This window comes from Odocoileus virginianus, chromosome 10 (assembly GCF_023699985.2).
Source record: "Odocoileus virginianus isolate 20LAN1187 ecotype Illinois chromosome 10, Ovbor_1.2, whole genome shotgun sequence".
Classification (NCBI taxonomy): Eukaryota; Metazoa; Chordata; class Mammalia; order Artiodactyla; family Cervidae; genus Odocoileus; species Odocoileus virginianus.
The window spans coordinates 12,126,466-12,154,347 of NC_069683.1; the positions used below are offsets into that span (position 1 = coordinate 12,126,466).

The following is a 27,882-nucleotide window of genomic DNA, read 5'->3' on the forward strand; positions in this document are numbered from 1 at the left end:
CTGGCTGGTTTTATTAAGGAAAAGTTGTACATGATTTACTTTTCACCAGTCTGTCCTTGCATGACTTGCACCCGTGATAGCCAGTGTGCATACTCTGGTATTTTCCACATGCTCTGCCAGTTCCGTGTTAATGCTGCTATAGCGATGGAGGCCTGTTTTGGCTAATATGGCATAGTACTGTACTTCAGATTTCCCCGAGGCTGGTACTTGGCAAGGATGGCCAGTTTCACTTCGCCTTGTCTGATCATTTTGAGTGTTTGCTCGTACCCCAGCACCTACTTTCCACTTTTCATGACGGGTTGGAGCCTAGAGTTGAGCAACTCCCGCAACTTTTTCATGTTCACTGTCTTCCTGCCTTAGATGCGGGATGCCCCCAGCCAAGGGCAGCCTCCAAGATGGCCAGGGAGCGAGAAAGGTCCCAAATACTTGTAATCTGCACATTTCCTTTGCTTTTTAGCAAAGGCTGTTTCTGATACCCACATCTTCCAAAAGTCACTGCAGCCCCTTTGAGGTCTCCGTGTCCTCACCCTAAGATGAGGAGTAGATTCTACCAAGTACAGTGCTTCTCAAACTTTGTTTTTTAAACAGGAAACCCTTTTTTTTTCCTCCAAAGATAATGAACTCCAATATTTAACAAAACCAGTATTTATGAATATAAAATTATAACACAATTTAACATGTTGATAATCTCTAATATTAGATATGTTTGGTATGTCTGTTATTTTTATTTACATGATATTCATTTTAAGATTTTTAACAGTTACAAAATACATTTAAGAACCAGTTTTGAATCAGACACTTGTATAATTCCTGAAATGTATGAAAGATTCCCTGGATCATATTTAAATGCTCCTGGAACTACAGTTGACCCTTGAACAGCTTGGATTTTTAATTTTGGGGGTCCACTTAATACATTGATTTTTTCATAGTAGTTACGCTAGTACTGTTCAATCTACAGTTGCTTGAATAAGCTGTACCTGGGTTTTTGAGGGTCGGCACCTGTAAACCCCCCATTTTGCTCAAGAGTCAACTATAAAGTAGTTGTACCCAAGGGGTCCCTCATGACCCATATTCTAGAATAGAATTCTAAGAATGGTTGCCCCCAGGTTGACGCTGAACCACACCTCAGAAAAGAGAGAGTACTCCTTATAGATGGCATTCAGGCAAAGTGGGTTAAAAAAGCAAAGAATCCAGTGTTGGGTGAGTTTGAAACCTGGTTCTCCAACTTACTAGCTGTGAGATACCCTAAACCTCACTTTTGACATCTTAAAATGAGGGCAGTGTATCCTTCAAAGAATTATCATAAGGTATACATGAAGTGTGGGATTCCCTGGTAGCTCAGCTGATAAAGAATTCGCCTTCAGTGCAGGAGACCCCAGTTTGATTCCTGAGTTGGGAACGTCCCCTGGAGAAGGGATAGGCTGCCCACTGCAGTATTCTTGGACTTCCCTGGTGGCTCAGGTTGTAAAGAATCCACCCGCAATGAGGGAGACCTGGGTTCGATCCCTGGGTTGGGAAGATCCCCTGCAGAAGGGAAAGGCTACCCACTCCAGTGTCCTGGCCTAAAGAGTCCCCATGGACAGGGGAGCCTGGCGGGCTACAGTCCATGGGGTCATAAAGAGTTGGACACGACTGAGCAACTAAGCAGATACATGAAGTATATCTAGAATTACACCTGCAGAATGTGTAGCATGTGGTAAATATAGAATGAAAGTTAGCTATTATTTGTAGATTTGTGTTTACAGTTTTAATTCAGGAAGATGCCTATTAAAAGAGTAAGAGCACTTCTATAATCCAGACTCTGCTATGAATTTCTTTTTTTGGAAACTATTTTAAAGAGAATCTGATCGTGGTGGTCCAGTGGTGAAGATTTCATGCTGTCATTGCAGGGTGCATGGGTTCCATCCCTGGTCAGGGAAATCCCACATGTTGCCTGGTGCAGCCAGGAAAAAATAGAATTGGTCAAGCAGTAGTTGCAGAGGTCAGCGATGGGACCCTCCCTGCCCAGATGCTGCTCACTGTGTAAGCTTCGTTTTTATTCGTCACCTTTACGTGGACTGATGGGCTTTTTTCTCTCTGTAGTAATGTTGCAGGTCAGTGGAGTCCAGTTTTTATGCAGCCTCTGCCAGAGGAGGAAATAGTCATCCGGGATGATCAAGACCCCAGAGTAAGTGACGCTAAAGTTTTATATAAGGAGATGATTTAACCTTGATCATCAGTTTGAGAAGAACCAGTTGTATTAGCAGAACTCTTTGACGTGCAGATGAAAGAAACCCACCTCAAACTGCTTTAAGCTGAACATACTGGCATGCCTGGAATAATGCCTTTAGAGCTTCATCTCTCCTTTGTCTCTATTCTGCTTTCCTCCTTTTGGGGTTTATCATTGGGCAGGTTTTCTGAGCAAGCTTACCTCTGTGAACTTAGCAACTCCAGAGAAAAGAGAGCGCTTCTGTTCCAGGTCATGGAGTTGACCCTGAGCTGACTTGAGTTATGTGCTTATTCCTGACATGGTCACTCTGATCAGAAGGAATAAAATATTCTGGCTTGGCATGAGAAACATGTCCAGCCTGGACCCTGTTATTGTGGAGGGTGAAGTTCAGTTGGGTGTGGGTATAGGAGGAGTGATTCTTTAGAGAAAGGTAAGGGGTTTGTTAGTAAAAGAAAGGGAAATGGATTCTGTCCACTATACTAACCATGTGAATAGATGCATAGAAACAAGATAAATTCTGATAGAGGTATATACTATGAAGAACACAAGTTTAAAAGGTAATGCAGTAGGGAGCAAAACAGACCAGGCTCCCTGTTTTTCAGGGACATCCTCAAGGTAAACGGAAGAAAAACTTGATGCATTTCTGTTAAAATGAGCTTAAAGATTATGGGCTCTGGGTCTGAGACATTAACTCTTTGTAGGACTGGAAAACCCATTTTGAGTACCTGAAATTGAATATTGCTATATTTTTAAGTGCATAATTTTAAGTGCTATAATTTTAAGTGCCAATGAGAGTTTATTGGCACTTAACTTTTGTCTAAAAGTCAAAATCACGTGCTAATTTTTAAAAATTCTTGTTTTTCTCCATTTGGTCATTTTATAAATATCCCCCAGAACCTGAGTGGAAGGAAGGAAACTTGAATGAAGGTCAACCAAATTCGCTACTTGTTGGCAAATCTGGTTTATAAAATTTGATCAAAATGATTAGACAGTATGAGACTTTCCATTTTGTTCTCCCTACTTCATTTCCCCACTTGTTAGAGCTTATTGCAGTTTCGTTTGTTTGTTTTTTATATATATAATGCCTGTTCTAATTATTGGTTCCTTTCCTTTTATATGTGAACCGTAAAATGAGGCCTTTTGTGGATGGTGTAGAAGCCAGCTTAGTTTAATTGTTCTCTTGCTGGTGTTTATGACTAGTAACCTAGGTAAGAACTCTTCACCTTTAAGATTGGCGTTTGATAAGCTGACCCACTGAAGTGCACCTTGAGGAACACAGCGTTCTGGGTGCAGTACATCCTGTGGATTCAGAGATGCTATAGGCTTCACTCTCAGTGTGAAAATACGTGACTGCTCCGCCACTCTGCTCTGTGCAGAGGGCGAAATTCCCATGTTCATGTTACAGAAATGCAGGCTTCAGTTTTAATGTGTTGGATTCTTCATTCAAATTATTGCAGATTTTGTCTTTTTTTATCATTTCTATCATTTTTAGAATGATGCTAACTTTTGCTTCAATGTTCTAACAGGAGATGTATTTGCAGAGTCTTTTTACACCAGGCCGGTTCATTAATGCAGCTTTGTGTAAAGCTTTGCAGGTCAGTGAAAAAATACTTCCTGTTGATCTAAGACTCTCCTATAGCTATCATTATATAGTTAATACTTACTATTAATTTTTGTTGTTTTGCATGTACTAACCCCAGCATAGTTTTACAATTATATATACAGGTGTTTATAAATACTGTTGTAATTTTTTTTTAATGTTCTTTCCATAAGAATACCAAGAGTCCCAATGGGGAGAGAGGATTAAGGGCACTTTCCCAATGACCAGTGAAGCATAATAATAGCAAAGAAGAAACTTGTACCTACACCGTTATAAAACCATACCTTACTACACTGCATATACTCTCTATACTAGAAAGAAATTTTAAATGTTTTCTTGGATAGGTTTGCTGGTACTGTTTTTACACTTTTGTTAGTACAGCAAAGGTCTGATTTGGTTCAGGTTCAAGAAAACTCAAAAAAATCTAAGCTTCAGAGTTACAGGGTATAAGAGATGCAAGTCACTTAGACTTCGTTAAATTGCCACTTAGCTTCATGAATGTGAAGTGATCACTCAGAATTAAAGAACCCCTCAGGCTCTTCTGATCTGACCTCCCACACAGAGCAGAAATAACCTGAGGCTTCTCTGACAGCCAGCTAGTTAGTTTCTGGTTGTCTCTGCCTCCAGTGACAGGTGTCTCAGCTCCTCCTCTGTGACTGTTCGTTCAGAACTGCGCCACCTGAAACTCCCAGGGCACTCCCTGGCAGTCCTGTGGGTAGGACCCGGCACCTTCACTCTGGGGCCCAGGGTCAATCCTTGTTTGGGGAACTAAAATCCCACAAGCTGCGGGGTGCAGCCAGAGAAAAGTTCATCCAGGTATTAGATCAGATTTAAGCCTCCATCATTTAGGTGGCATCTCTCTTTGGGAACTTCATAGAACGTGTCTCCTTTCTATAAAGCAGCTCTTCAAGTCTTTTAAGCATTTTCCGTGTTATCTTTCTCCAGGCTCCATGCACCCTGTCCCTTAACTTTCTCCCAGGTGATGTGGCTTCCAGATCCTTGACTTTTCTTCTGGGTACATTCTTGAATATCTGGCTGTTCTGTGTTTTCTATTTTCTCTTTAATAAAACTCCACCATAACACAATCACTTCTAGGGCATTATTTCTCTCATCACATCAGCCCTTCTTGTTCACAGTAATCAAATGTACGATTTTTCATGGTGTCTCTTGCAGGCTGAGACGCTGACTAATCAGTAAGGCACCGATCACAAGCTTTACTCTAGGAGAACCTTTCCCAGCAGAGTGGCCTACCTCCATCACTGCTCTCGCTCACCTTTGTGCCTATCAGGATGTTATTTGGCATCATGTCACATCTTCCTCCCAGCTGAGCAGTAGACGTTATGTTTCCTTTTGTTTTTTGTCATGACCCAAATGTACCCTATTATAATTCTTGCGGGTTCATGAGTTTTTATAGTTTATCCTGGACTATAGAAACTATTTCAACTTGCTGTGATCTCACAATGAGAAATTATTTGCACAATGTTAAGAGTAAATATGTTATTTCAGGCATGTCCAGTGTTTATTGTATTGTTATATATTGCCTCAATGTCTTCTGGAGCATTTTTCATTTAGTTTTTAGTATTATGTGGTACTCTATAAGTGTCTCTTTGTGTCTTTTTTTTTTTTTTTCAGATTTTCTGTCGAGGAACTGAGAGGAATTTAGATCTTTCCTGGACAGAACTAAAGAAAGAAGTTACTTTAGCTGTTGAAAGTGAGGTGAGGTTTGATTAAAGAAAGAAAGACAATTTCTTTCATCTCACTATGGGGCAGATTGGTACTGAGAAATTGTTCAAATTGTTCATTGGACCTTGTTACTAAGAAATACAAATTTCTAAAACTTTTACTTAAAGATTTAGATATGTATTTACAGAGTCTGTGGCATACATACATAAGGAATAGTCACCTCCCTATAGTTTAATAAAATGATATTAAACATTTATGTTTAGTGGAAGAAAATATCCCAAATGGTATCAAGAGTTTCTTTTTCTTTTTTTCCTTTGCCAGCTCCAGGGAAGTGTAACAGAGTATGAATTTTCCCAGGAAGAGTTCCGAAATTTGCAGCAGGAATTCTGGTGCAAGTTCTATGCCTGCTGTCTTCAGTATCAAGAAGCCCTTTCTCATCCTCTTGCCCTGCATTTGAATCCACACACAAATATGGTGTGCCTGTTGAAGAAAGTAAGACGGCAGAAACACACAGAACTCCTGTAGGCTGTTCAATGGGCCTTTCAGAATGTAGTGTCTGTTGTATATTGTAGTTAGCTTTTAGGACTTTGGTGGGTTTTCTCTTGGGGGGAATCCTCAAAATTATAGTTAATTTGTGTTTAAATAGTCTTCTGCACTATTTATACTTTTTTGCATCTTGTTTACCTTTTACATTGAAGCGATTCCTAATTTGAAAGTTACGAGAATAGCATGAAGCACTTCTATATCCCCTCCACCCAGATTCACCATTTATTAACTTTCATTTGCTTTTCTTGAGCCACTTGAGAGTTAGTTGTAAATATCATGCCCCTTGACCCTGACATATTTTAGCATGTATCTAAGCACAGCGACATTCTTTCATAACTGCAGCACAATTTCAACATCGGGCATTTTTATATTTGTATATATTCAGATTTTACTAGTTGTGCTTAGAATTTTTCTTCCTTGATCTAGGATCCAATTCAAGATCTTGCATATATTGAGTTGTCATGTATCTTTACTTAATCTGCAACTGTTGTCGGCCTTTTTCTGTCTTTCATGACACTGACTTTTTAAAATATTTATTTATTTGGCTGCATCTGGTCTTAGGTGCGTCCTATGGGGTCTTCCGTGGCTGTATGCCTGCTCCCTCATTGTGGTACGAGAGCTTAGTTGCTCCAGGCCCCGTGGGATCTTAGCTCCCCGGCCAGGAATCCAGCCCTTGTGCCCTGCATCACAAGGCGGATTCTTAAGGGAAGTCCTGACATTGACCGTCTTTGAAGGCTACACCTGTTCCTTGGTAGGGTGTCCTTCAGTTTGGATTTGTCTGGGGTCCCCTCATGATAAGATTCAGGTCTCAACTACTTTATACCTTTAAACACTCACTGAAAAGAAAAATATAACTGGAAGATTTGTACTTGCAGGGGTACCTGTCTTTCCTTGTGCCTTCCTCCTTAGTGGATCATTTGTATCTCCTCCCTGATGAGAATCTTTTGACAGAGGATGAGACAACCATATCTGATGGTAAGAGTGATTATTATGTCCACATTCAGGCTCCTCTCTCCTTAAGCCCTACGCTTTCATTCAAGCAGATACAAAAACACCAACTGCCAAGCTCCTTTCTCCTTAAGCCCTGTGCTTTCATTCAAGCAGATACAGAAACACCAACTGCCACTGTGACCTTTCCTGGTCAGTGTGCCTCAGTCTGCATTTCTTAAAAAGCTGAAGAGGCCTAAGCATCTCCAAGACTTCAATAGCTACCTGTCATTATTATTAACAATTTTTTTAGTATAATATTAACTAGCAGCTCTTCATTGACCTGAGACATCACCTTTCTCTTACAGACGTGGATGTTGCTCGGGATGTCATGTGTCTTATAAAATGCCTTCGGCTGATTGGAGAGTCAGTAACTATGGATATGTCAGTAATGATGGAAATGAGCTGTTACAACCTACAGTCTCCAGAAAAGGCTGCGGAACAGATTCTGGAAGATTTGATCACTATTGATGTGTAAGGAGAATTTAGGGTAAAGTCCATTTCCTAATGGAAATTTAGCAATTCTTAGTGTCAATATCAGGTTTAAATGTACATTCAGATATGTACAAAGTAGTTGGCTTAAAGTGAGTTGCCATGATTCTAAGTAGCTGTTTCAGCTTTTAAACAGAAAATCTAACACATGAATTCAAGTCTGGAAACAGACTCATGAATTATGGTCTAGCTGTTAGCTATGAACTGAGCTGTAAATTCTAAAATGTAAACGTATTTTCCTCTAATACATTTTGCCTGTCATTTCTGGAAAAAATGAAGGAAAATTTGCTACATGGCATGAAAGTATCTTGTATACCAAGTGATCACTTCACTCCTGTATTATATGGCTGGTTTTCCTGTTTCATAGGGCATTTACCTTATAGGGCGTAAAGAATCTATCATATACATTCTCAGAAGTAATAGTTGTCTAACTTCCTTATAGAGACAATGTGATGGAGGATATTTGTAGTAAACTACAGGAGATTAGGAACCCGATCCATGCCATTGGACTTCTAATACGGGAAATGGATTATGAAACAGAAGTAGAAATGGAAAAGGGATTCAATCCAGGTAAATGACAAAGCAACAAATACACCTTTTGATTTAGAGAAAACAATAATACAGTTAAGTTTTTAAATCCTTATGATTTTTTAATTCATAGCTCAGCCTCTGAATGTTCGAGTGAGCCTTTCCCAGCTCTACGGTAGCAGCGCAGCAGGGCATGTCGTGTGCAGAAGTGTGTGCAAAGTTGCCAGCACGCGCTTCCTCATCTGCCGAGACCTTCTGATCTTACAGCAGCTCCTAATGAGGCTAGGAGATGCGGTAAGTACTGCTTGAGGGCAAGCTTGTAAAATCTGAAGCCTCTCTTGGCCTGCGGGCACATCGGAACATCAGCTCTGAGAGCACAGGGACGTCTGTCTTTGTTTACTGCTCTGTCCCAGTGCTCGGCCCTTCGAAGGTCCTCTGCGAATACGTGTTGATTTAAGAATGAGTGAGCCTCAAATTGCAGATTAAGAATGTATATGAAAAAAAAAAAAAGAATGTATATGAAGCAGGGTGTTTTACTCTTAACCTTTGTGTATATAATGGTGGGATAATTTTCCAGGATGGTTCTACCAAAATGTCATATTATTAGTACACCTCTGGCTGTGATCCCAGGGTACCATTTAGGATGGAAGAGAGAGGAAGAAAGAGAAAAAGACCTTCTCTACTTCTACCGTACAGGATTTACCCTAAGCAGTTTTGAAGTTGCAGAGTGTGTTTTGGGGTCCTCCCAGCTCCATTCTGTGCCTCTGTTTCCATCCTAGTCTTTGAAGCCACCAGGCTCTTGTTGCCAGACTGCTGTCCTTGTCTCTTCCCCTCCTCCCCACCTTGAATGTTTCGCATTCCAAAGTTAACCTTTCTGCCCACCATCAGAAGGCCCATTTATCTCACTCATCTGAGCCTGACAAGGAAGCAATCTGATTACACTAATTCATATTAATATATAAATAACTGCATGCCCTTTGGAGCTCCCGGGGGTATTTATACTTTTTAAATTTGAATTTATTAACTCAAGTACATGGCTAATGGCAAAATTTCAGGTAAAAGATAAGGAGAAAACATTCTGGAAGATGATTGGTTTAGGACCACCAAGGAGAAGCAGGACCCTTTCCTGAAAGTTGTCTGTTTGCCTCGAAGCTCGTGGGATCTTAGTTACTTGACCAGGGATTGAAGCCAGGCTTTGGCAGTAAAAGCCCAAGTCCCAGCCACTGGACCCCCACGGAATTCCCCTTGTGGTTCTGTTTTTTGTTTTGTTTCGTTTTTTGAGTTTGTATTGTATTTTAATATTTATTTATTTGGCTGCATCCAGTCACAGCAGGTACCTGTGGGGTCTTTTTCCTGACCAGGGATTGAACCCATGCCCCTAAAGTAGAAGCGTGGAGTCTTAACCACCAGCCCAACAGGGAAGTCCCAAAGTGACACACATTTTTAAGGCTACTGATATTCTTGTCAAGTTTTCCTGTAATGCTCATATTTATTTTTACCCAAAACCAGAAGATTAAGAAATGTCTTAGATTTCCCTGTTCCTCTTCTTGAGTCCTAAACCTACAAATTTGGTGAAAGTTAAGCTGTCTGTTACTGTTTTCTGTTTCACCGCTAGCTCCTGTGGCCTGGTGAGCTGTTTTTTATTATTTTGTACTGTTAAGTGGGTAGATCCTTTTGCCGCCTGCTACCCTAAAGTGTAATAGGTGTGTTGCTTTTGTGTATGCCCTTTGTAACTGTGTTTGTTATTTTACCGCCACCTGAACCTAAGGGTTCTCATTACTAAATGCTGTTTACTGTCTCACCCACCCACCCATGACATATAGGTGATCTTGGGAGCTGGCCAGCTCTTTCAAGCCCAGCAAGACCTACTGCATCGAACAGCTCCTCTACTCTTGTCTTACTACCTCATTAAGTGGGGAAGTCAGTGCTTGGCAACTGATGTTCCAGTTGACACATTGTGAGTTTCAGTGTTCTGATTATTTTAAAAATAAATTGTGAGTTTAATGATTTTTTTCCATTGTCTGATAGAAAAGCAAGTTAAATATTATGCTGTAGCATTATATGCTTTTAAAATTCAGAGCTTTTAGATAACTCCATTTTATAAGGTTAAAGGCAAGTTATAAGAATGAAAATAATATAAAAAAAGAATGAAAGCAATAAATATGTATCATTATATGTGTGTATGAATAATGTAAAGACAAATCGTGTGGAAAGCAAAATAAGAAGATGAGGTCAATTTGCCGTATGACTCAGGGAGCTCAACCTGGTGCTCTGTGACAACCTTGGCAGGTGGGATGGAGTGAGAAGTGGGAGGGAGGGGACATTTGTACACCTGTGGTTGATTCACGTTGACATGTGGCAGAAACCAGCACAATATTGTAAAGCAATTATCCTTCAATTAAAAATAAATTTATTTTTTTAAAGATGAGGTCACAGAGAAAGTTAGGCCACACACAAAAATATGCTAATTATTAAGAGTAGACTGAGATTCTTTATAACCAAAATAAGAAAGAAGATTTAATGTGTACCTAAAAGATTCAACGTTTCAGTTAGATAAGCCACTTTGTTTTCTGGCGAGGGAAGGCTTTTCGTGGCATGGAGGCCTAAGGAATTCCTGCTGGCTTCTCCTTGAAGGATCACTGGGTGATATGACGGGCGACAATCTAAGCCATAGCTCGTTTTCCAGGCGTTTTTGTGCTTTCAGTGCAGCTTTCACATGTAATCTCTTAGTGAAATTGACAGTGTTTCAATCGGCTAACTTGCTGAAGTAATGTTAGCATAGGAAAATATATTGAACTTTTTTGTTTTTTCCCCTTTCCTCACAGGGAGTCTAATCTTCAACATTTATCAGTACTGGAACTAACTGACTCTGGTGCTTTAACGGCAAATAAGTTCGGTAAGGATTGGACTGTGCATGCATCTGACAGTTTGGCCTTTATTTCGTGTTCATTAAAGTGGTCTTTTACCACCTTTGCTTTAGAAAAGGTGCCTCACCTGTGCTTTCCGTCTGAGAGGGTGTAAGCAAGCTGTGTCCTGAGACCTCTCCGTTTGTGACAAGTAGTATCGGGTCAGACATAAATGAAGGGTGTTGCCTGTATATATGCGCGTGTGTGTGCTCGGTCATGTCCGACTCTTTGTGACCCCGTGGGCTGTAGCCCCCCAGGCTCCTCTGTCCCTGGGATTTCCCAGGCAAGAATATTAAGAGTAGGTTGTCATTCCCTTCTCCAGGGGATCTTCCCAACCCAGGGATTGAACCCATCTCTCTGGTATTGGCAGGTGGATTCTCTACCACTGAGCCACCTGGGAAGCCATATATATATGTACACACACACGCATATGCACATGTACAACCGCTTTTCCATTCTATACTGATACTCCAGTGATTAATCATATAACTTTTATAATCTTGTCTTCATCAACAAATATTCAAAAGGAGTCCTCTCTCATGCTTGAGAACCATTCTGGAGAATTTATTTTGTGTTTTGGTATAAAATTTAGAATCTTAGGACTATATTGGAGACACTTCTAGAGAAATAGCTTGACTGTCATGTTTATTTAGTGGGTTTTTTTATTGCATTTATATAATACTTCATAGTTTACAGATTGCTTTTATTTAGATTGCCATCGATTATACCAGTGACGCATTTTATGTTTTTAAATAATAAATGTCCTTTGTTACAGGCGTACAGTGAATTGGTAGGCTGTCTTAATTGAAAATTTGTACTACTGTCACAAGTTGGTGACTGTTAAAACTCTTTGTTTTTAAGTGTCTAGCCCTCAGACCATTGTGGAGTTATTCTTCCAAGAAGTTGCAAGAAAACACATTGTATCTCATCTGTTCTCTCAACCAAAGGCCCCTCTAAGCCAAACTGGGTTGAACTGGCCGGAGATGATCACCGCAGTTACCAATTATTTACTGCAGCTCTTGTATCCTTTCATTTAAAAGCTAATTGGAAGGTTTTTTTCCTATCCAAATAGTCTAAGATTCAGGAATATTCTGCCTGTGTAATGAAAAATTTTAATGAGGTTGGATGTTTACCCCCCCATCCCAATAAGAAATGATAGTTATTTTCAGGTATCCCTTTTTTTTTTCTTTAATTTGTTTTTTTGCTCAGGGGTTGAGCCAGATTTTATTGATGCACACACAGTTAATACCTAGATCGCTTTTAAAACATACATTTATCAGATATTTATTGAATGGTTTTGTATCCCAAGTCCTGTGTTAGGTACTGAGTATCCATTGGCATAGTATGCTTGGGCAATATACTAGCTAAAATTAGAAGTGACCACCAAGGAGTGAAATCCATGCTTTGGTTCTTTGTTAGTTGCATTCTAATCTAGGTGACTAGGCTCCTAGTATATAGCCTTTCCACTGTGTTTGTCTAACGTTAAAGTTGTATAATTACGTAGGGAGAACATGTGCTGTGCCACCTTCTTTTTACCTTCTTTTTAAAAATTAAGCCATTTCATTGAGTTTAGATACCCAGTGTGTATATTTAGGCTTTACCAAAGCAGTAAATAATCTCCTTAACCAATGATGAGATGGCCTAGCAATCCTGGTTGTCTCTTTCTAGAATGTTTGATGGGAAATTGTCAGTATGTACAATTGCAGGTGAGTACCGTTGAACATTTCAGGACAGTTATTCTTGTAAAGAATGGGATTTCTAGAACTTTTTTTTTTGTAAAAGTTTTCTGCATTTTAATTGGGCTGCTAAGACCCATAGTAATTTACACTGGATTACACGGAAACATACACCACAGAGATTTTCTTTACTTCATTCTTGGCAGTATCATTCCTAACACAGTGTTTTATAAAGTACTTTTTTACTAATTCTCTCTATTGGGTTCTCTTTATAGAAAGAAAACATATCATCCTTCACTGGAATCTAGTCCATTGAGCCAGTAAATACCAAAAGTTGGAAAATTGCCAAGATGGAAAGTGTGTGTTTGTTTTCATGTGATAGTGTTATTAGGGTCCTGTTTGCTTTCTTAAAGTGTCTAATAACATATTAATAGTTTAAGAATGGATTAACAGGATTTGGTTTTAACCTTCAGATGCTTTCTGAAAATACTGCTTTTGTGTTGAATGACCACTATCTTCTCTCCCTCTGAAGAACATGGAAATGAATATCTCCTTAAGGGATATTTATTCTCTAATCGGAAACCATCTCTTTTGCCTTTAAGGATTATATTCAGTTGCTGCACCCCTGGTGTCAAGTCAACGTTGGTTCCTGCCGATTTATGCTGGGACGGTGTTACCTGGTTACGGGAGAGGGACAGAAGGTAAACTGCGTTTGAAAGATGAGCAAACTTTTGTGCAGGAGGACACTCAGTTTCCATCTCAGGGAGGGGATTGGAGGCATAGAATCCTCCAGATAAGGGTGAAGAAGACTAGTAGTGCCAGTAAGGGGCATGATCTACCCCTGGGGACCGTTTAGCTTCATGTACTTTACAGACACAGGAAAATATGAAGAAGAATACTTTAAAACCCTCCTGCCCCTGTGCAGTGCTTTTAGGGATACATTTTTGTGACTAAACTATTTCTCAGTTACATTGTTTTTATAGCATGTTTTTTTATGCTGGTTTTTTTCCCATTATGGTAGTTTACATTTCTGATTTTTTTCCTGACATCCTGTTATGTAAACTTTCAGAGATAAAGAAAAGTCCAAAGACTTTCATACTAAATCCCCCACTCCGATTCTACAAAAATTAACATGGTGCTATAGTTGCTGTATCATAGGTATCCATCAAATATCTTCTTAAAGTTACTTTCTAATTAGCAGCATTTAAGTTAAAAAGTAGATAAATTAAAGAAAGTATTAAATAGTGCATCAGAGAGAATTTAGATAAAACAAACAGTAAATGCAATCATTTACTTAATAATTACTGACTTAAATAATTTTCTTTCTTCTTTTTTTTTTTTTTCTTCCTTTCCTCGGTACAAGAACTTTTGGCTCATAGTATCTGGAAGTGGAGCAATCTATTATAGTCACTTTATTTCCTTCTATTCCTCCAGGCTCTGGAATGTTTCTGCCAGGCAGCGTCCGAAGTGGGCAAAGAGGAATTCTTAGATCGCTTGATCCGTTCAGAGGATGGAGAGATTGTGTCCACCCCCCGGCTGCAGTATTATGATAAGGTTCTGGCATGGTTTGGTCCTTCTTACACCACACTGGGTAAAAATGTAATAGGGGTAGGGAGGCAGATAAATGAGAGTTTGGGATTAACATATACACATTACATATAAAATGGGTGAACAACAAGGACCAACCATATAGCTGGAGGAACTATACTCAGCATCGTTTGCTTTTGACGCCGCTGGGTCCTCGTAGCTGCTCATAGGCTTTCTGCAGCTGCATCGAGCAGTGGCTGCTCTACTGATCGGGCTCGGACTTCTCACTGCAGAGGCTTCTCTCGTTGCAGAGCACAGGCCCTAGGGGCGCAGGCTCAGTGGTTGTGCCTCACGAGCTTAGTTGCATGCGGGATCTTCCTGGGCCAGGGATCGAATCTGTCTTCTGCATTGGCAGGTGGACTCTTAAGATCCAGGGAAGCCAAAACATGAAATAAAATAAATTGTATTCCCATCTGAAGTGCTCTTACATTTCTCCCTAGGTTTTGCGTCTGCTGGATGTCGTAGGTTTGCCTGAACTGGTTATTCAGTTGGCCACATCAGCAATAACTGAAGCAGGTGATGACTGGAAAAGTCAGGTGAGGACTAACTGTATTCTGTTTGTTACCCTTGAGCTTTATCACAGGTATGGCATCTTAATTTCTGTTCTTATTTCCCCGTATTTGACACTCAGGCCACATTAAGGACATGCATTTTCAAACATCATTTGGATCTAGGTCACAATAGCCAAGCCTATGAAGCCTTAACCCAAATTCCTGACTCCAGCAGGTAAGCAAACCCATGATCTTATTTAGAGGAGGCAGTTTACCAGCCCTGTGTAATCCACAAGGAAAATGTACATTCATATCCCTTTCTTTCCTTCTAGGCAGTTGGATTGTCTGCGGCAGCTGGTGGTAGTTCTCTGTGAACGCTCCCAACTTCAGGATCTCGTGGAGTTTCCCTATGTGAATCTGCATAATGAGGTCATCTTATTTATCCACTGATGGCTGGACGCAATTCTGGTGGCTGTCGTGTTGATATGTGACTGTTTCCCCTCCTCTAGGTGGTGGGAATAATTGAATCACGGGCAAGAGCTGTGGACCTTATGACTCACAATTACTATGAGCTTCTGTATGCCTTTCACATTTATCGTCACAATTACCGGAAGGGTGAGCACTTGAAGCATGTCATCTTTGTGGGAGGCAACCTAATCAGTTGTTTCATGCATTACAAAAAAAGATTGTCTGTTTGACTTATGTAGTTTTTACCTTATTTTTACCACTGGACAAGTGTTCTCTACAAGCATTTGGGGAACTTATGTTTACGTTCAAGATTTGCTTCACATCTTTGTAGATTACCTGTTAGCCTTAGAGATAGACACTTCACTGCCAGAATTCCCTGGCAGTCCAGTGGTCATTAGGACTCCATGCTTTCACTGCAAAGGGCCCGGGTTCAATCCCTGGTCAGGGAACCAAGATCCCCGAAAGCTGGTCAGTGCAGAAAAAAAAAAAAGCTATTTCTCCCATTTTAGAACATTCTTGAAGCATTGCCATTGAGATGGCGTTCTGTGTGTATCTTTCATCTGATTTTCAAAGAAGCTTTCTTTCACTAAAGACCCCTTGAGTCTTAGGGCTGGTTTTAAGTTCTGGTACAACTTTGCCTTTGGCCTTTCTTTCCACTTTGTTGTTGTTGATTTACTGATTGATTGATTGATTTTGGCTGTGCTGAGCCTTCCGATTTTCTGTAGTTATGGAGAGCAGCGGATGCGCTCCGACCGCAGTGTTTGGGCTTCTCGTTGCGCCTCAGTGTGGTGGAGCACAGGCCCCTGGGCACACGGGCTCCGTGGCTGTGGCCCCCAGGCCCTGGAGCGCAGGCTCAGGAGCTGGGCTTCGAATTGCTCCATGGCTTGTGGGGTCTTCCCAGACCAGGGATCGAACCCATGTCTCCTTCACTGGCAGGCAGATTCTCTAGCAATGAGCCACCAGGGAAGCCTTTGACCTTTGTTTTCTCTTACTTTTGCTGATCCTTTAGAGACTAAGTTATGGACATTATGACTCAATGCATAAACACCTCAGAAGCATTTCAAGGACATTTTCTTATATAACCGCAAACAGAGAAAATAATTAATTTTGTGAACTAAATGTAGATGTAGTGCTCTTATCTGACGTGCTATTCATATTTAAATATTGCCAAACATGGTGATTTTTTTTTTAATAGTGCATTTCCCTCTTACTGTCCTCACCCCCTGATCTGGGATCATGTCTTGGATTTAATTGTCCTGTCGGTTTAGTCACCTTTAATCTGGAGCATTCTTTCAGCTCTACTTTGCCTAGGATGGGCCAATCATTTCTGTAGAATATTTCTGAATTTGGATTTATTTGACGACAATGAGATCTTTTATCAGGTCAGCTAAAATTAAGGGATTACATGTCTGTTTTAAGATCATATTTTACAAGATAATCATTGTGGTTACACTTTAGAACCACTAACATTTTTATATTGTTTTCACTCAGGAAATTTTTTTAGATTTCTTATTGATTTTCATTGGAAAGAATAGATGGAAATAGTTCATAGACGTGCTCTTAATATTCCTAATGGTAAAATGTGTTTGTGTGTTCTTTGAATAATACAAGGAAGGCAGAATAGACAATTCAAGATCTCTCACTGCTGTCACAATGACAGCATCCATCAACCTGATTAAGACCAGTTTAGCTGGATTAACATTCAGATCTTTCTGGAGCAAGGCTGTCTTTCTAACAAAAATGTCAAAAGTATTTATTGGGATGAAAAAAGAGTTTGATTTGGTGTGAAAACTGAAAGAGAATTTTAAAATCTGTTTAGTTTCTGGAGTCCCATGCTGTCTCAGAACAGTGATGAGAGTATGATCTTGGGGGTCTTCCCTGGCAATCCAGGGGTTAAGACTCCGAGCTTCCAACACAGGGGACGCATGTTCAGTCCCCTGGTCGGGGAGCAAAGATCCCACATGCCATGCGACTCAACCGGAAAAAAAAAAAAAGTTTATGACCTTGAACCCTTGAACAGACACTCAGATCCTGGGTGGGCACAGGTGGCCACAGAACTGAAACTATTTCTCCGAGCTGGTGTTCTGTGCTACCCGGGTATGTAGTATCTAAACTTCAAACATTTTAGATGTTTGCAGTTTTTTTTTTCCCCTGCCTTTCTTGGGGGTTGTAAAGTACATGTAACATAAACTACTCTCTGAACCGTTTTACATGTTTAGTAGTGTAAGCACCCTCACATGACTGTGTAGCCAATGTCCAGAATTCTTTTCACCTTGCCAAACGGAAGCCGTTCTCCTTAAACACCAGCTTCTCATTCCCTCCTTCCCCATCTCCTGGCAACCACCATTCCACTCTCTGTCAACAGATTTGGCTACCAGAATCTTCTAGCATCTGACTTTTTATGACTGGCATATTTCACTTAGCATAATGTCTTCAAGGTTCATCCATGTTATAGCATCCATCAGAATTTATGATACTCTGTTGTATGGATGTATTGATAACAATTTTGATGGAACCTTAGATGTTTCCATCTTTTGTTTGTTATGAATAACACTGCAATGAACAGGGATATACAGATAATTATTTAAGACTCTGCTTTCAGTTGATTTTTTTGGGGGGAGGGGGTGGTTTATACACCCAAAAGTAGAATTGGTGAATAACAGAGTAATTCTGATTTTTGAAGAACTGTTTTCCTTAGCGGCTATACCAATTTATATTCCTTCCAGCACAACACAAGGGTTCCAATTTTTCCACATTCTTAGCAACACGTGATTTTTTGTTGTTTTAAGTTAAACTTGATTTTTTTTTTTAATTTTAACATTTGGTGTAACAAATTTTCTGTGTCTCTAAAGAGACACATTTTTGAAATCCTCATATCTGTTATTGCCTCATAGCTGGCACAGTGATGTTTGAGTATGGAATGCGTCTTGGCAGAGAGGTTCGAACTATCCGGGGACTTGAGAAGCAAGGCAACTGTTACCTGGCTGCTATTAATTGCTTACGACTTATTCGCCCAGAATACGCATGGATTGTTCAGCCAGCATCTGGTGCAGTGGTATGAAAACTTTGTATCCTGGAATTTGGGGATCATTTAACTTATTTTGTTTGGTCCTTTGAAAATATCTCATTTTGCTTCATTTCATTTAAAACTTCCACTGGGATATTTGTGAACTTAATCTATTTTTGCAGCAATTCATTTGTTTTATGTTACTACCCCTTTTGGTTTCCAAGTTCAGAATTACTGTAGGAATAAGTATTGTTGCTTAGTTGCTAAGTCATGTCGGACTCTTTGCAATCCCATGGACTGCGGAGTGCCAGGCTCCTCTGTCCTTTACTATCTCCCAGAGTTTGCCCAAATTCATGTCCATTGAGTCGGTGATGCCATCCAACCATCTCATCCTCTGTAGTCCTCTTCTCCTCCTGCCTTCTCTCTCTCCCAGCATCAGGGTCTTTTCCAATGAGTCAGCTCTTTGTATCAGGTGGCCAAAGTATTGGAGCTTCAACTTCAGCATCAGTCCTTCCAATGAATATTCAGGGTTGCTTTCCTTTAGGATTGACTGGTTTGCTCTCCCTGCCATCCAAGGGACTCAAGAGTCTTCTCCAGCACCACAGTTCAAAATCATCAGTTCTCTGAATAAGTATTACAGAGTGGTTTTGGAATTAGACAACCTAACTTCAGGCCAATTACTGTATCTTTTATTGTCCAGTTAGCCTCTTGCATAAAATAGGAATGATGATGATAATAATATCTACCTTATAGGATTATTTGGGTATTAAATGAGATAACCCATGTAAGATTGCATAGAATACTGACAGTTCCTGGCCTGCAGAAAAGTGCTCAGTAAATGCTAGCTGTTTTTAGTTCATTCGTTTTTGTTAATTGAATGTATTGTTACTGTTTTAAAGGTGGTGAACCTTGAGTTTCTCTTATCATGCTGATGGGGTGCTCCCAGCTATTTGTATAGTTCCTGCATATACTGTTCTGCTTTCTAGGGTTATGAGTGGAGAATGTAATTTTGTAAACCAAGGAAAGTCAGGTTGTTTATATGGACATCAAATCAGTGTCTTTGGACTCAGTAAAATTTTAGCTAAGTGAGCCGAGTTTCTTTGTCTAGAAGTTCCCGTGACTTTGTGAGAAGAGCTGTGCTAGTTGAAATAGACATAATTTACACTGAGAGGATTTAAGCATGAAAGCCCTGGATCATAGCTAATGATGTTAAAATAAAATACTGATTTTTCACAGTTAAATCTCTTGTTTTGTCCTTTCAGTATGATCGCCCTGGAGCATCCCCTAAGAGGAATCATGATGGAGAATGCACAGCTGCCCCAAGTGAGTCGGGGATCTCAGGCCAACTTTGGCTGAATGGCACTTAATTGTTACACTAGTTGTATTTATATTTACTTGTGGTTTTTTATATAGTACTTATTATAGTATGAACAATCGTATTATAGTATATTATATATGTATGGTAGTTAACTTTGTTAAAATATGGTAAAGTTTCTTATCAGTATTCTGTCTGGTTGACCTTCGAAAACTTTGTATGCCTGTGTTGTGTATGAAATGAAAATCCTTAAAAAAGAGTGTGTGTATGTTTGTGTGTGTTTGTTGTGTTCAAGTCAGCTTAGTATACTTTTTTAAATTAGGTTCCTTTAGTGTCTCTATACAGGCATGATTTCCTTTCTCTTTTTTTCCTTTTTTTCATGACGGTGCCTTGAGGCATGTAGTCTCTGAATTACCCAACCAGGGGTTGAACCCCCATCCCCTGCAGTGGGAGCGCAGTCTTGGGTCATGATTTCCTTCCTTAAAGAGCCTGGGCTCTAGAGTTGGACACGCTTGGTTTTAATTCTGCCCCTCACTTGGGCATGCGCCTTACTGAGAAGGATGACAGTATTTCACAGCTGTAAGAGTCAATTGAAATTATATGTAAAATGCCTTGCAAGTGCCTCCTTGAAGCTGTTGTTAAGAGCGCTTTGACTTGACTCAGCTCTAGAGTGAAGCAGGGTTGTTTGTTTCACTGAGCCCCTTGTTTTCACCCCATCTTCTTAAAATTAAACTGAAAGTGACTTGGTGTTTAGTGGAAACTGACGGGTTGCGTTTGTCCAACGGGCACTTCTTTGTGCTTTGGGAATTGACTGTTTTTCCTTTGGCTTACAGCGAATAGACAGATTGAAATCCTGGAACTAGAAGATCTGGAGAAAGAGTGTTCCTTGGCCCGCATTCGCCTCACCCTGGCTCAGCATGACCCCTCGGTGGTCGCGGTCGCAGGTGGGCATTGGGCGCCCGAAGCAGGTGCTGGGGCCGGGCCGCAGACGTAGTGTGCCACGCGGGTGTGGAGCCCGCCGTCGCTATCCTGGGCATTCACCACGGGCGTGGTCTTTGGGTTCCGTTCATTTGCGTGGCGCGTTGGTCGCACTGAATAGCTCTCTCCGCTTCCACAGGAAGTTCATCCGCAGAGGAGATGGTCACTCTCTTGGTTCAGGCTGGCCTTTTTGACACTGCCATATCACTGTGTCAGACTTTTAAGCTTCCCTTAACGCCAATCTTTGAAGGACTTGCTTTCAAGTATGTATAAAATTGCTTTTCTATAGTCTTAATTTCCTAGCACAGTCTAATTTTCTAGTCTTAAATTTCTAAAATATTCTTAATTTTCTATTTACTTCATTGTTGCTTAGTATGAAGCAGTCATCACACAAGCCAGTATCTTTTTTTTTTTTTTTTTTAATATTTATTTATTTATTTATTTGGCTGCACTAGGTCTTAATTGTAGCGTGTGGGATCTTCAGTCTTCATTGCAGCATACAGGACTTTTTAGTTGCAGCATGTGGGATCTATTTCCCTGACCAGGGCTCGAACCGGGGCCCCCTGCATTATGCGTGCAGAGTCTTAGCCACTGGACCACCAGGGAAGTCCCAAGCCAGTGTCTTACAAGCCAACTTTAAAGAAGTTTTTGTGTAGTCTGGATTTTTTTTTTTTTTTTTTTGAAGTTGACTGTTAGATTTGTGTGTGGCAGGGCGGGGCGGTGGGGGATTAATCTTGGTTTATGGCATATTTTGAGAAGTTAAATCTGGCATTGCCAAGCCCACATGCGCAGGCGACAGTAGATAACCTGTGTGTCCACTGACACGAGGCGTGTGTTCTCCTCACTCCTTCAGGACAGCTCTTGGCCCACACAGACGTGGTTTAAAAGTGCTTCTTATTGATGTTACGTCACACCTAGATGTTGGTCAGGTTGTGAGTTAGAAATAAACTTTCAGACTTTCTCATCACCAGTTTCCTCTTGTAAGTAGATGCTCTCCTAACCCTTCCTGATGGCCTTGTGGGTCATCCAGCCACCTGACTGTGAGGAGAGGGAAAGCCAGGATCGCGGCGGGGAGCTCAGCAATAGATCGGACCTAAAGTTGTCGTCTTATCTCCAGGTTTAGCAGCAAAACAATGTGCATTTCAGCAAGTTGATTTGCGGTGGGTGGAACCGTTCTCATTTCAGATGCATCAAGCTGCAGTTCGGAGGAGAGGCGGCACAAGCCGAAGCCTGGGCCTGGCTCGCAGCCAACCAGCTCTCATCAGTCATCACCACTAAGGAGTCTAGGTACGGCCCGGCAAGGGCTCCCCGCTCCACGCCCTTCCCCAGCGCGCCCAATGAGTGTCTGCCCGAATGCACTGCAGTGTCTTCGGAGTCCTTCTCTAACAACCCTCAGCACACTTCCCTTCCCTAAATTGCCTCTGTAGTTTGTATTATGCACTTTAATTTGTATTAGCACTTTAGAATTATAGCATTTTACAATTATGAAGTCCTTTTTTAGAATTATAGCATTTTACAGTTATGAAGTCCTTGGACATTATTTTTCAGCCCCTCATTTCACACCAGAATTACTATCAAAATACAAATTACAAAATATCACCCTAATCTTCTAAATCAGAACTTCTACATGATTCTAATGCTTGGTCAGGTTTGGAAACGGGGGTCTGAGCCAATTACCTTGTTTTAGAAATCTGGAACAAATAAGTGAATTGTTGAGTTCATATGTGGTTGTTGGGAAATACAAAAATCCAAGTCATGTAGTTTCTAATGCCACCCCTAAGTCACATTGGCCCTACTAATGTTAGTTATCATTTAGCTGTATTGTCAATTCGTTATGTCTAAAGATTGTTTTCCTTATAAACACATGTTTTGAATGGTACTGTAATTATCTGTTAAGAATCTGGAACTCATAAGTCCTCTCTTTTTATCAAGTGCTACAGATGAAGCATGGCGGCTATTATCAAATTACCTGGAAAGGTACAAAGTCCAGAATAACTTATATCACCACTGTGTAATCAACAAGCTCTTATCGCATGGAGTTCCTCTGCCTAACTGGCTAATAAACAGTTACAAGGTGAGTGGTACCTTAGCTTGTAGAGAATAGGAGCCTGGTCTTTATCATCCTGAATAACTTTATGAGATAATTAAAAAGAAAAAGAGTGATAATTTATGGAAATATCCTGACAGATACTTACAGCTTCTTAATCTTAGCTAAAAGCATTAAGAACAGTTTGCCTCAGTCCCTATGAAGTACTGGGTGTGAGATTTAAAGTTCTCCGGGTTGGTGACTAAGTTAATATGTGCTGGTGTGCCCAATGAACAATGAGTATTTTAGAACAAAGAAGTTTATGTGGAACACTGCATTTACTATTCATTACTCAAGAAATCACAGAAGTGGGTGGAATAGTTTTCAAATACTGCAACAGTGTTTCTTTCAGGTTTTATCAAAATTGGGTTCTTGGGCCACCTGCATTAAATTATTTGGATGGCAGGCTTCTTTGAAATATTTGATTCTTGGGCTCCATCCAAGACTTCCAGAATCAAATTACCTGGAGTTAACATCCAGGATACGCATTTTTAACAAGGTCCTAATTTGATTTGATTCATGCCTAAATTTGAGGACTACTGTTTCTGATATACATTGGGAAGAATAGGAAAAAAAGAATACAAAGCTTAAAATCAAGAAAGTTAATCTGTTTTCTTAAGTTAGAAAGTAGAGAAGGCAGCTAAGTTGGTAATGGCTAAGATTGTGATCAAATCAGAATATAGAAAGCATAATTGGGGTAGTTAGGAGAACCTTCCTAACTTAGAACCTTCCTAAGGCTGTATTCATTTCTCTGTCACCCTGAGTTTGATACAAATATAATTCAAGCATTGAAAGCTGGTGATTCTTATTAGAATTAATGTGACTATTTGTCTCTGGTACTCAGCCTTTCTGGGAAGCTTTGTTGACTTTTACTGCTGTCAAAACAAAGTAGGAAAGAATGAAAATGTGTCTTAGATTATAGAACAGGTGAAGAAGGCCACTTAACAGAAAGGGCCTTGCAAGGTGCCCAGAGGTAACTAGGCTCTTGGGAATCCAACCCTCATCCCAAGATAAGCAAACCATGGTGTTTGTCTATTTATAAAGAAAAGTATAAATGCCAGGGAATCAGACACTCAACATCCTTTGGTCAGTGCCTGGGTTAGATGGAAACAGGTAAAGGTTTTTGACCACTGACTTTTTACAGAAAGTTGATGCAGCTGAGTTGCTCCGTCTGTACTTAAACTATGACCTTTTAGAAGAAGCTGTGGAGTTGGTTTCAGAATATGTGGACGCTGTACTGGGAAAAGGACATCAGTACTTTGGAATTGAGGTAGGCTTGTCTCCACATTTCTTTGAATTCTGTATTATCACACTTTCTTTTTCCAAAGTTTTTTCCAGATAACTTGAATTTAAATTTCAGACTGGAAACAGCGTCATTCATTAACAATTTAGAGAAGAGTTTTGCTGTGTTTATCCTTAATTGGCCTTAGGCCTGCTTTAAGATAAAAGATGACATGAATTTTAAAATATGCATTTGATTTAACTAAGAAAAGGCCTAGTTCCCCAGTTGAAGAGAGTTGGGGGAGGGCTCCAATCATGTACCTATGTGCACACGTGTGTGTGCATGCATGTACACACAATTTCTTGTGAAAAGAAAAAGCGTTTCATGTCACTGAATCCTGTGGCAGTAACTGCCCAGAAGAAAGGGTCCACTTTTCGGATTTTCTTCAAACAACAGATACTTTTCCTCTCAGTTCCCACTGTCCGCCACGGCTCCAATGGTGTGGCTGCCATACTCTTCCATCGATCAGCTTCTCCAGGCTCTGGGAGAGAACACTGCCAACAGTCACAACATCGCGGTGAGTAAGTCCTCTCCGGAGGCACCTTAGATTATGTAAGTCTTTGCACTAGCAGCTGCGAAGCCTACTCTTTGGTTCTCAGGGATTATGAGGGGAGCCGAAGCCATTCATTGCCCGTCGCACGCTGCCCAGTCCCTTTATGAAAAAGTGAAAGTGAAGTTACTCAGTCATGTCCTGACTCTGCGACCCCATGGATCGTAGCCTTCCAGGCTCCTCCGTCCATGAGATTTCCCAGGCTAGAATACTGGAGTGGGTTGCCATTTCCTTCTCCAGTGGATCTTCCCCACCCAGGGATCGAACCTGGGTCTCCCAGATTGCAGGCAGACTCTCCACCGTCTGAGCCACCAGGGAATTCCACCCCTTTATGAAATGATTAGTTAAATCACATATAAGCTTTCTGGTCCTGGGACGAGAGCTAATGAAGCTTTTATTAAAAATACTGGTATGATTTGCATATTTAGAAATTCGTGAAGAAAACAAGTTTGGAGTATTGTATATAATAGAAAAGTCCAGTTTTAGCAATGGAGCCACAGAGCAGACTCCTATACTGAATGGTGATTAAATGAAACACAGTGGCTGACAGCTTTATCAGGGGACATCTGGTTGGTGACATTCTCTAACAGTTCCCTCCTTTTCTCCTGCAGCTGTCCCAGAAAATACTTGACAAATTGGAGGACTACCAGCAAAAAGTGGATAAGGCAACACGGGATTTGCTGTATCGTCGGAACTTATGACCTGGACAGTTGCCCAGGCTTTGTAACCGTTTGGTGCCTCTTCGGGCTTGAGACTTTACCCTACGGGAAACCTGTACTCCGGGCTGGTTTTCATACCTACAAATGACGTGTACAACCGTCCAGTCTGCGTTCTGCACAGGAGAGAAGGGCAGATGAGTCACAGGACCTGTGCTTGCTGGTGGTGCTAACACACAAGTTTCTGGGTTTCAACCTTGGTCTCAGACAGCTGCTTTTTTATATGATTCACAAGCTTTTTTAGAGTTATATTTTTTTAAACTACCGAAGACATTCTTTATCTGCAGATTAAACCCCACCTTCACTTTCCAAAATAGCTGAGGATTGTTGGTTTGTTGTAGCTGACCACCAAAAGCAGTCAGTGCAAATCCTTCCGTTCTTCCCTATCGCTTTTTGTATATCAATGGAATTATTTTGGTCCAGAACTGACATGTATTTTCTGTATTGCAGACAGAGGCTAATGATTTTGCGTACTCTTTTCATTATTTATTGTGGAATTTTTTTTTTTATGACCTTCAATAAAGTAGTAAATAATTTTCCTAGATTAACCCTAACATGATGACCAGCTATTAAGGAAGATATCTTGAATCTGGTTCTGAGGCTAAAGTGGAATAAACTCTTAGCTAAGAAAAAATTGAAAATTTATCATCTATAAAAATAATATTTTCCAGGTAAATTCCATTAACTGCTATGATTTATGATAATCAAGCCGGACTTGATCATACAGGTAGTCTAATAATGTATTGGACCAAAATGTAAACTCTCCTGGTCAGATTTAGAGGCATTCATGGCCACAAATTTGGGGAAACGTGAAAAAATAAACTCTTGAATTTTATTCTGTATATTAAAATTTATCTTTTAAGGAAACTATCTGTATAGTACTTGCTTGTATGCCCTTTGACCTTTCTTGAGTTTCTCATAAGCATTTAATTTTTATACTGTCAATATCATATTTATATTATATATTTTAAATAACAATGTGGTTTCCCTGTGGTACTGTTATTGTAGATATTGCGGTATATGGTTCTTTTTTCCCTTCATCGCTACCATGATTAATGTGAAGTGTTTGATGCAGTTACGGGCTGCAAGTGGCCTTGCCCTCCCAGCTCCATAAACGTGTGACTTCCGGTTGTAGCACAAAATATATTTTGACCTGTATATACATATATAACCAAGAGAAAGCTTTCTCACTTACTATATTTTCACGAGTGACTAATGGATGATAACATGCAGTCTGAAAACTATCAAACCCTGTTGTAGCCATTTCTGGAGGAGGAGAAGTAGCTCTAGACTGGCCCTGTTCCAGAAAGCTGCTTATTTGCATAGTTGATCAAAGTGGTTTCCATGGTAGCAGTTCATAAGACACTGACCACCTCTTCTGTCCATTTTCTTCTACCTTCCTCACTTTGATTTCTAACCAGAGCAGAAAGAAGGCACGCACATTCTTTCACTTCACTTTCACATCACTTTGAGTCTGCAGTTTTGTTTCCTGGACCGTGTGATATATTAATAGCATCATCTTTCCTTGTTTCTTCCAGCTCTGACAAGCTTCTGATTATAAATTGTTATTAAAAGGACTCCCTTCCCTTTTAGTCGTTAACTACCATTAAACACCAGGGGTAAAGAACCCACCTTTCACCGCAGGAGACATAAGAGACGTGGGTTCAATCCCTCAGTCAGGAAGATCCCTGGAGGAGGGCAAGGCAACCCACTCCAGTATTCTTGCCTGGAGAATGCCATGGACAGAGGAGCCTGGTGAGCTACAGTCCACGGGGTCTCAAAGAGTCGGACATGACTGAAGCCACTTAGCGTAGCATGCACCATTAAACATGCGACTCTTGAAAGAAAACTTCATAGTTCGTAAAAAATTTAACAAAATGTGACAAATAAGGTTACACTTTTCCAGCCTGTGACAATAAAAGCAAGCATCATTTCTATAATAATAGAATATATATATAACACACAGTTTCATACTAACCATTCTTTTTGTGATCTAACAAAGCTCATTTGTTCTACAAAACTGTCCATCAGTGAACACATTCTAGGTAACAACCTAATTTACGTCAACCTGATTAATACTTCTTTTTTTCTGCTAGAATACAGTATATATTATAGAGAGGTCTAAAATTTCTTTTACTCTTTAGAGCTCTTTGTACCTGAAAACAAAGATACTCCTGTATTACTTTTAATATAATCAGTAGCTCATCATTAACCCTAAGCCACAAGAATATACCTGTATCTGCTTAGAACACATCATCAAAAGATCAATTTATTGCTCACGTGACCTATGCAGGTTTCTATAGACTAAAAGGTATTTCTTCCAGTAAATGAGTCTTTGTGATTTAAATGAACTTCCATGGAACACATAAGGTCAAATAATGTGATATAACAAAAAATATATTTGGTCTTTGTCCCCGTTCCTGGCAAATAGCTTATAAATCCTTGTGAAACCCTGAATGAAAGAAATCTTTGTTATGCTAATAAGGTGAGTCTGAATGGGGCCTTAGGTAGCTTCAGGATGAGGATAGTCCCTAGGGAGATCCATCCTGTGACGGTGAACATAGGGTTAAAACTTACGTAAGCCCAACCTTACGCCTTTCTGCCCAACAGCCAGCCTTTCAGCGTAGGTGGTGATGGAACACATTATTTTCTGAAGCTGTCACTGTGAGTCCCCAGTCATTTACTGACCCATGGATTCTGTGTGGTAGTCACGCATCTTCTCTACAAATACTGCCCTCACTCTGGCCAGTCCCCCTCACTTTGTCTCTTCATGTG

The 27,882-nt window shown here is 40.3% G+C and overlaps 1 protein-coding gene and 1 non-coding gene across 2 annotated transcripts in view; one reads left to right on the forward strand and one right to left on the reverse strand.

Moving 5' to 3' along the window:
• NUP160 (nucleoporin 160) overlaps positions 1-25,974 on the forward strand; it is a 42,529-nt gene extending 16,555 nt beyond the window's left edge. Inside the window, exons 10-36 of the mRNA XM_070472992.1 lie at positions 2,083-2,167; positions 3,736-3,804; positions 5,442-5,525; positions 5,814-5,984; positions 6,914-7,013; positions 7,334-7,499; positions 7,960-8,087; positions 8,179-8,339; positions 9,869-10,002; positions 10,871-10,941; positions 11,813-11,972; positions 12,588-12,657; positions 13,230-13,328; positions 14,062-14,181; positions 14,655-14,750; positions 14,846-14,940; positions 15,038-15,134; positions 15,215-15,320; positions 18,068-18,228; positions 19,443-19,503; positions 20,329-20,439; positions 20,613-20,736; positions 21,659-21,760; positions 22,406-22,547; positions 23,704-23,829; positions 24,254-24,358; positions 25,003-25,974. Of these exons, the coding sequence (XP_070329093.1) occupies positions 2,083-2,167; positions 3,736-3,804; positions 5,442-5,525; positions 5,814-5,984; positions 6,914-7,013; positions 7,334-7,499; positions 7,960-8,087; positions 8,179-8,339; positions 9,869-10,002; positions 10,871-10,941; positions 11,813-11,972; positions 12,588-12,657; positions 13,230-13,328; positions 14,062-14,181; positions 14,655-14,750; positions 14,846-14,940; positions 15,038-15,134; positions 15,215-15,320; positions 18,068-18,228; positions 19,443-19,503; positions 20,329-20,439; positions 20,613-20,736; positions 21,659-21,760; positions 22,406-22,547; positions 23,704-23,829; positions 24,254-24,358; positions 25,003-25,092 (3,034 nt within the window). The 3' untranslated portion in view covers positions 25,093-25,974. The remainder of the gene's footprint in view (positions 1-2,082; positions 2,168-3,735; positions 3,805-5,441; positions 5,526-5,813; positions 5,985-6,913; positions 7,014-7,333; positions 7,500-7,959; positions 8,088-8,178; positions 8,340-9,868; positions 10,003-10,870; positions 10,942-11,812; positions 11,973-12,587; positions 12,658-13,229; positions 13,329-14,061; positions 14,182-14,654; positions 14,751-14,845; positions 14,941-15,037; positions 15,135-15,214; positions 15,321-18,067; positions 18,229-19,442; positions 19,504-20,328; positions 20,440-20,612; positions 20,737-21,658; positions 21,761-22,405; positions 22,548-23,703; positions 23,830-24,253; positions 24,359-25,002) is intronic.
• On the reverse strand, positions 21,007-21,079 carry TRNAM-CAU (transfer RNA methionine (anticodon CAU)). Its single transcript has one exon. It is a non-coding gene; the product is annotated as a tRNA-Met (tRNA).
• Positions 25,975-27,882: the final 1,908 nt, after the last annotated feature.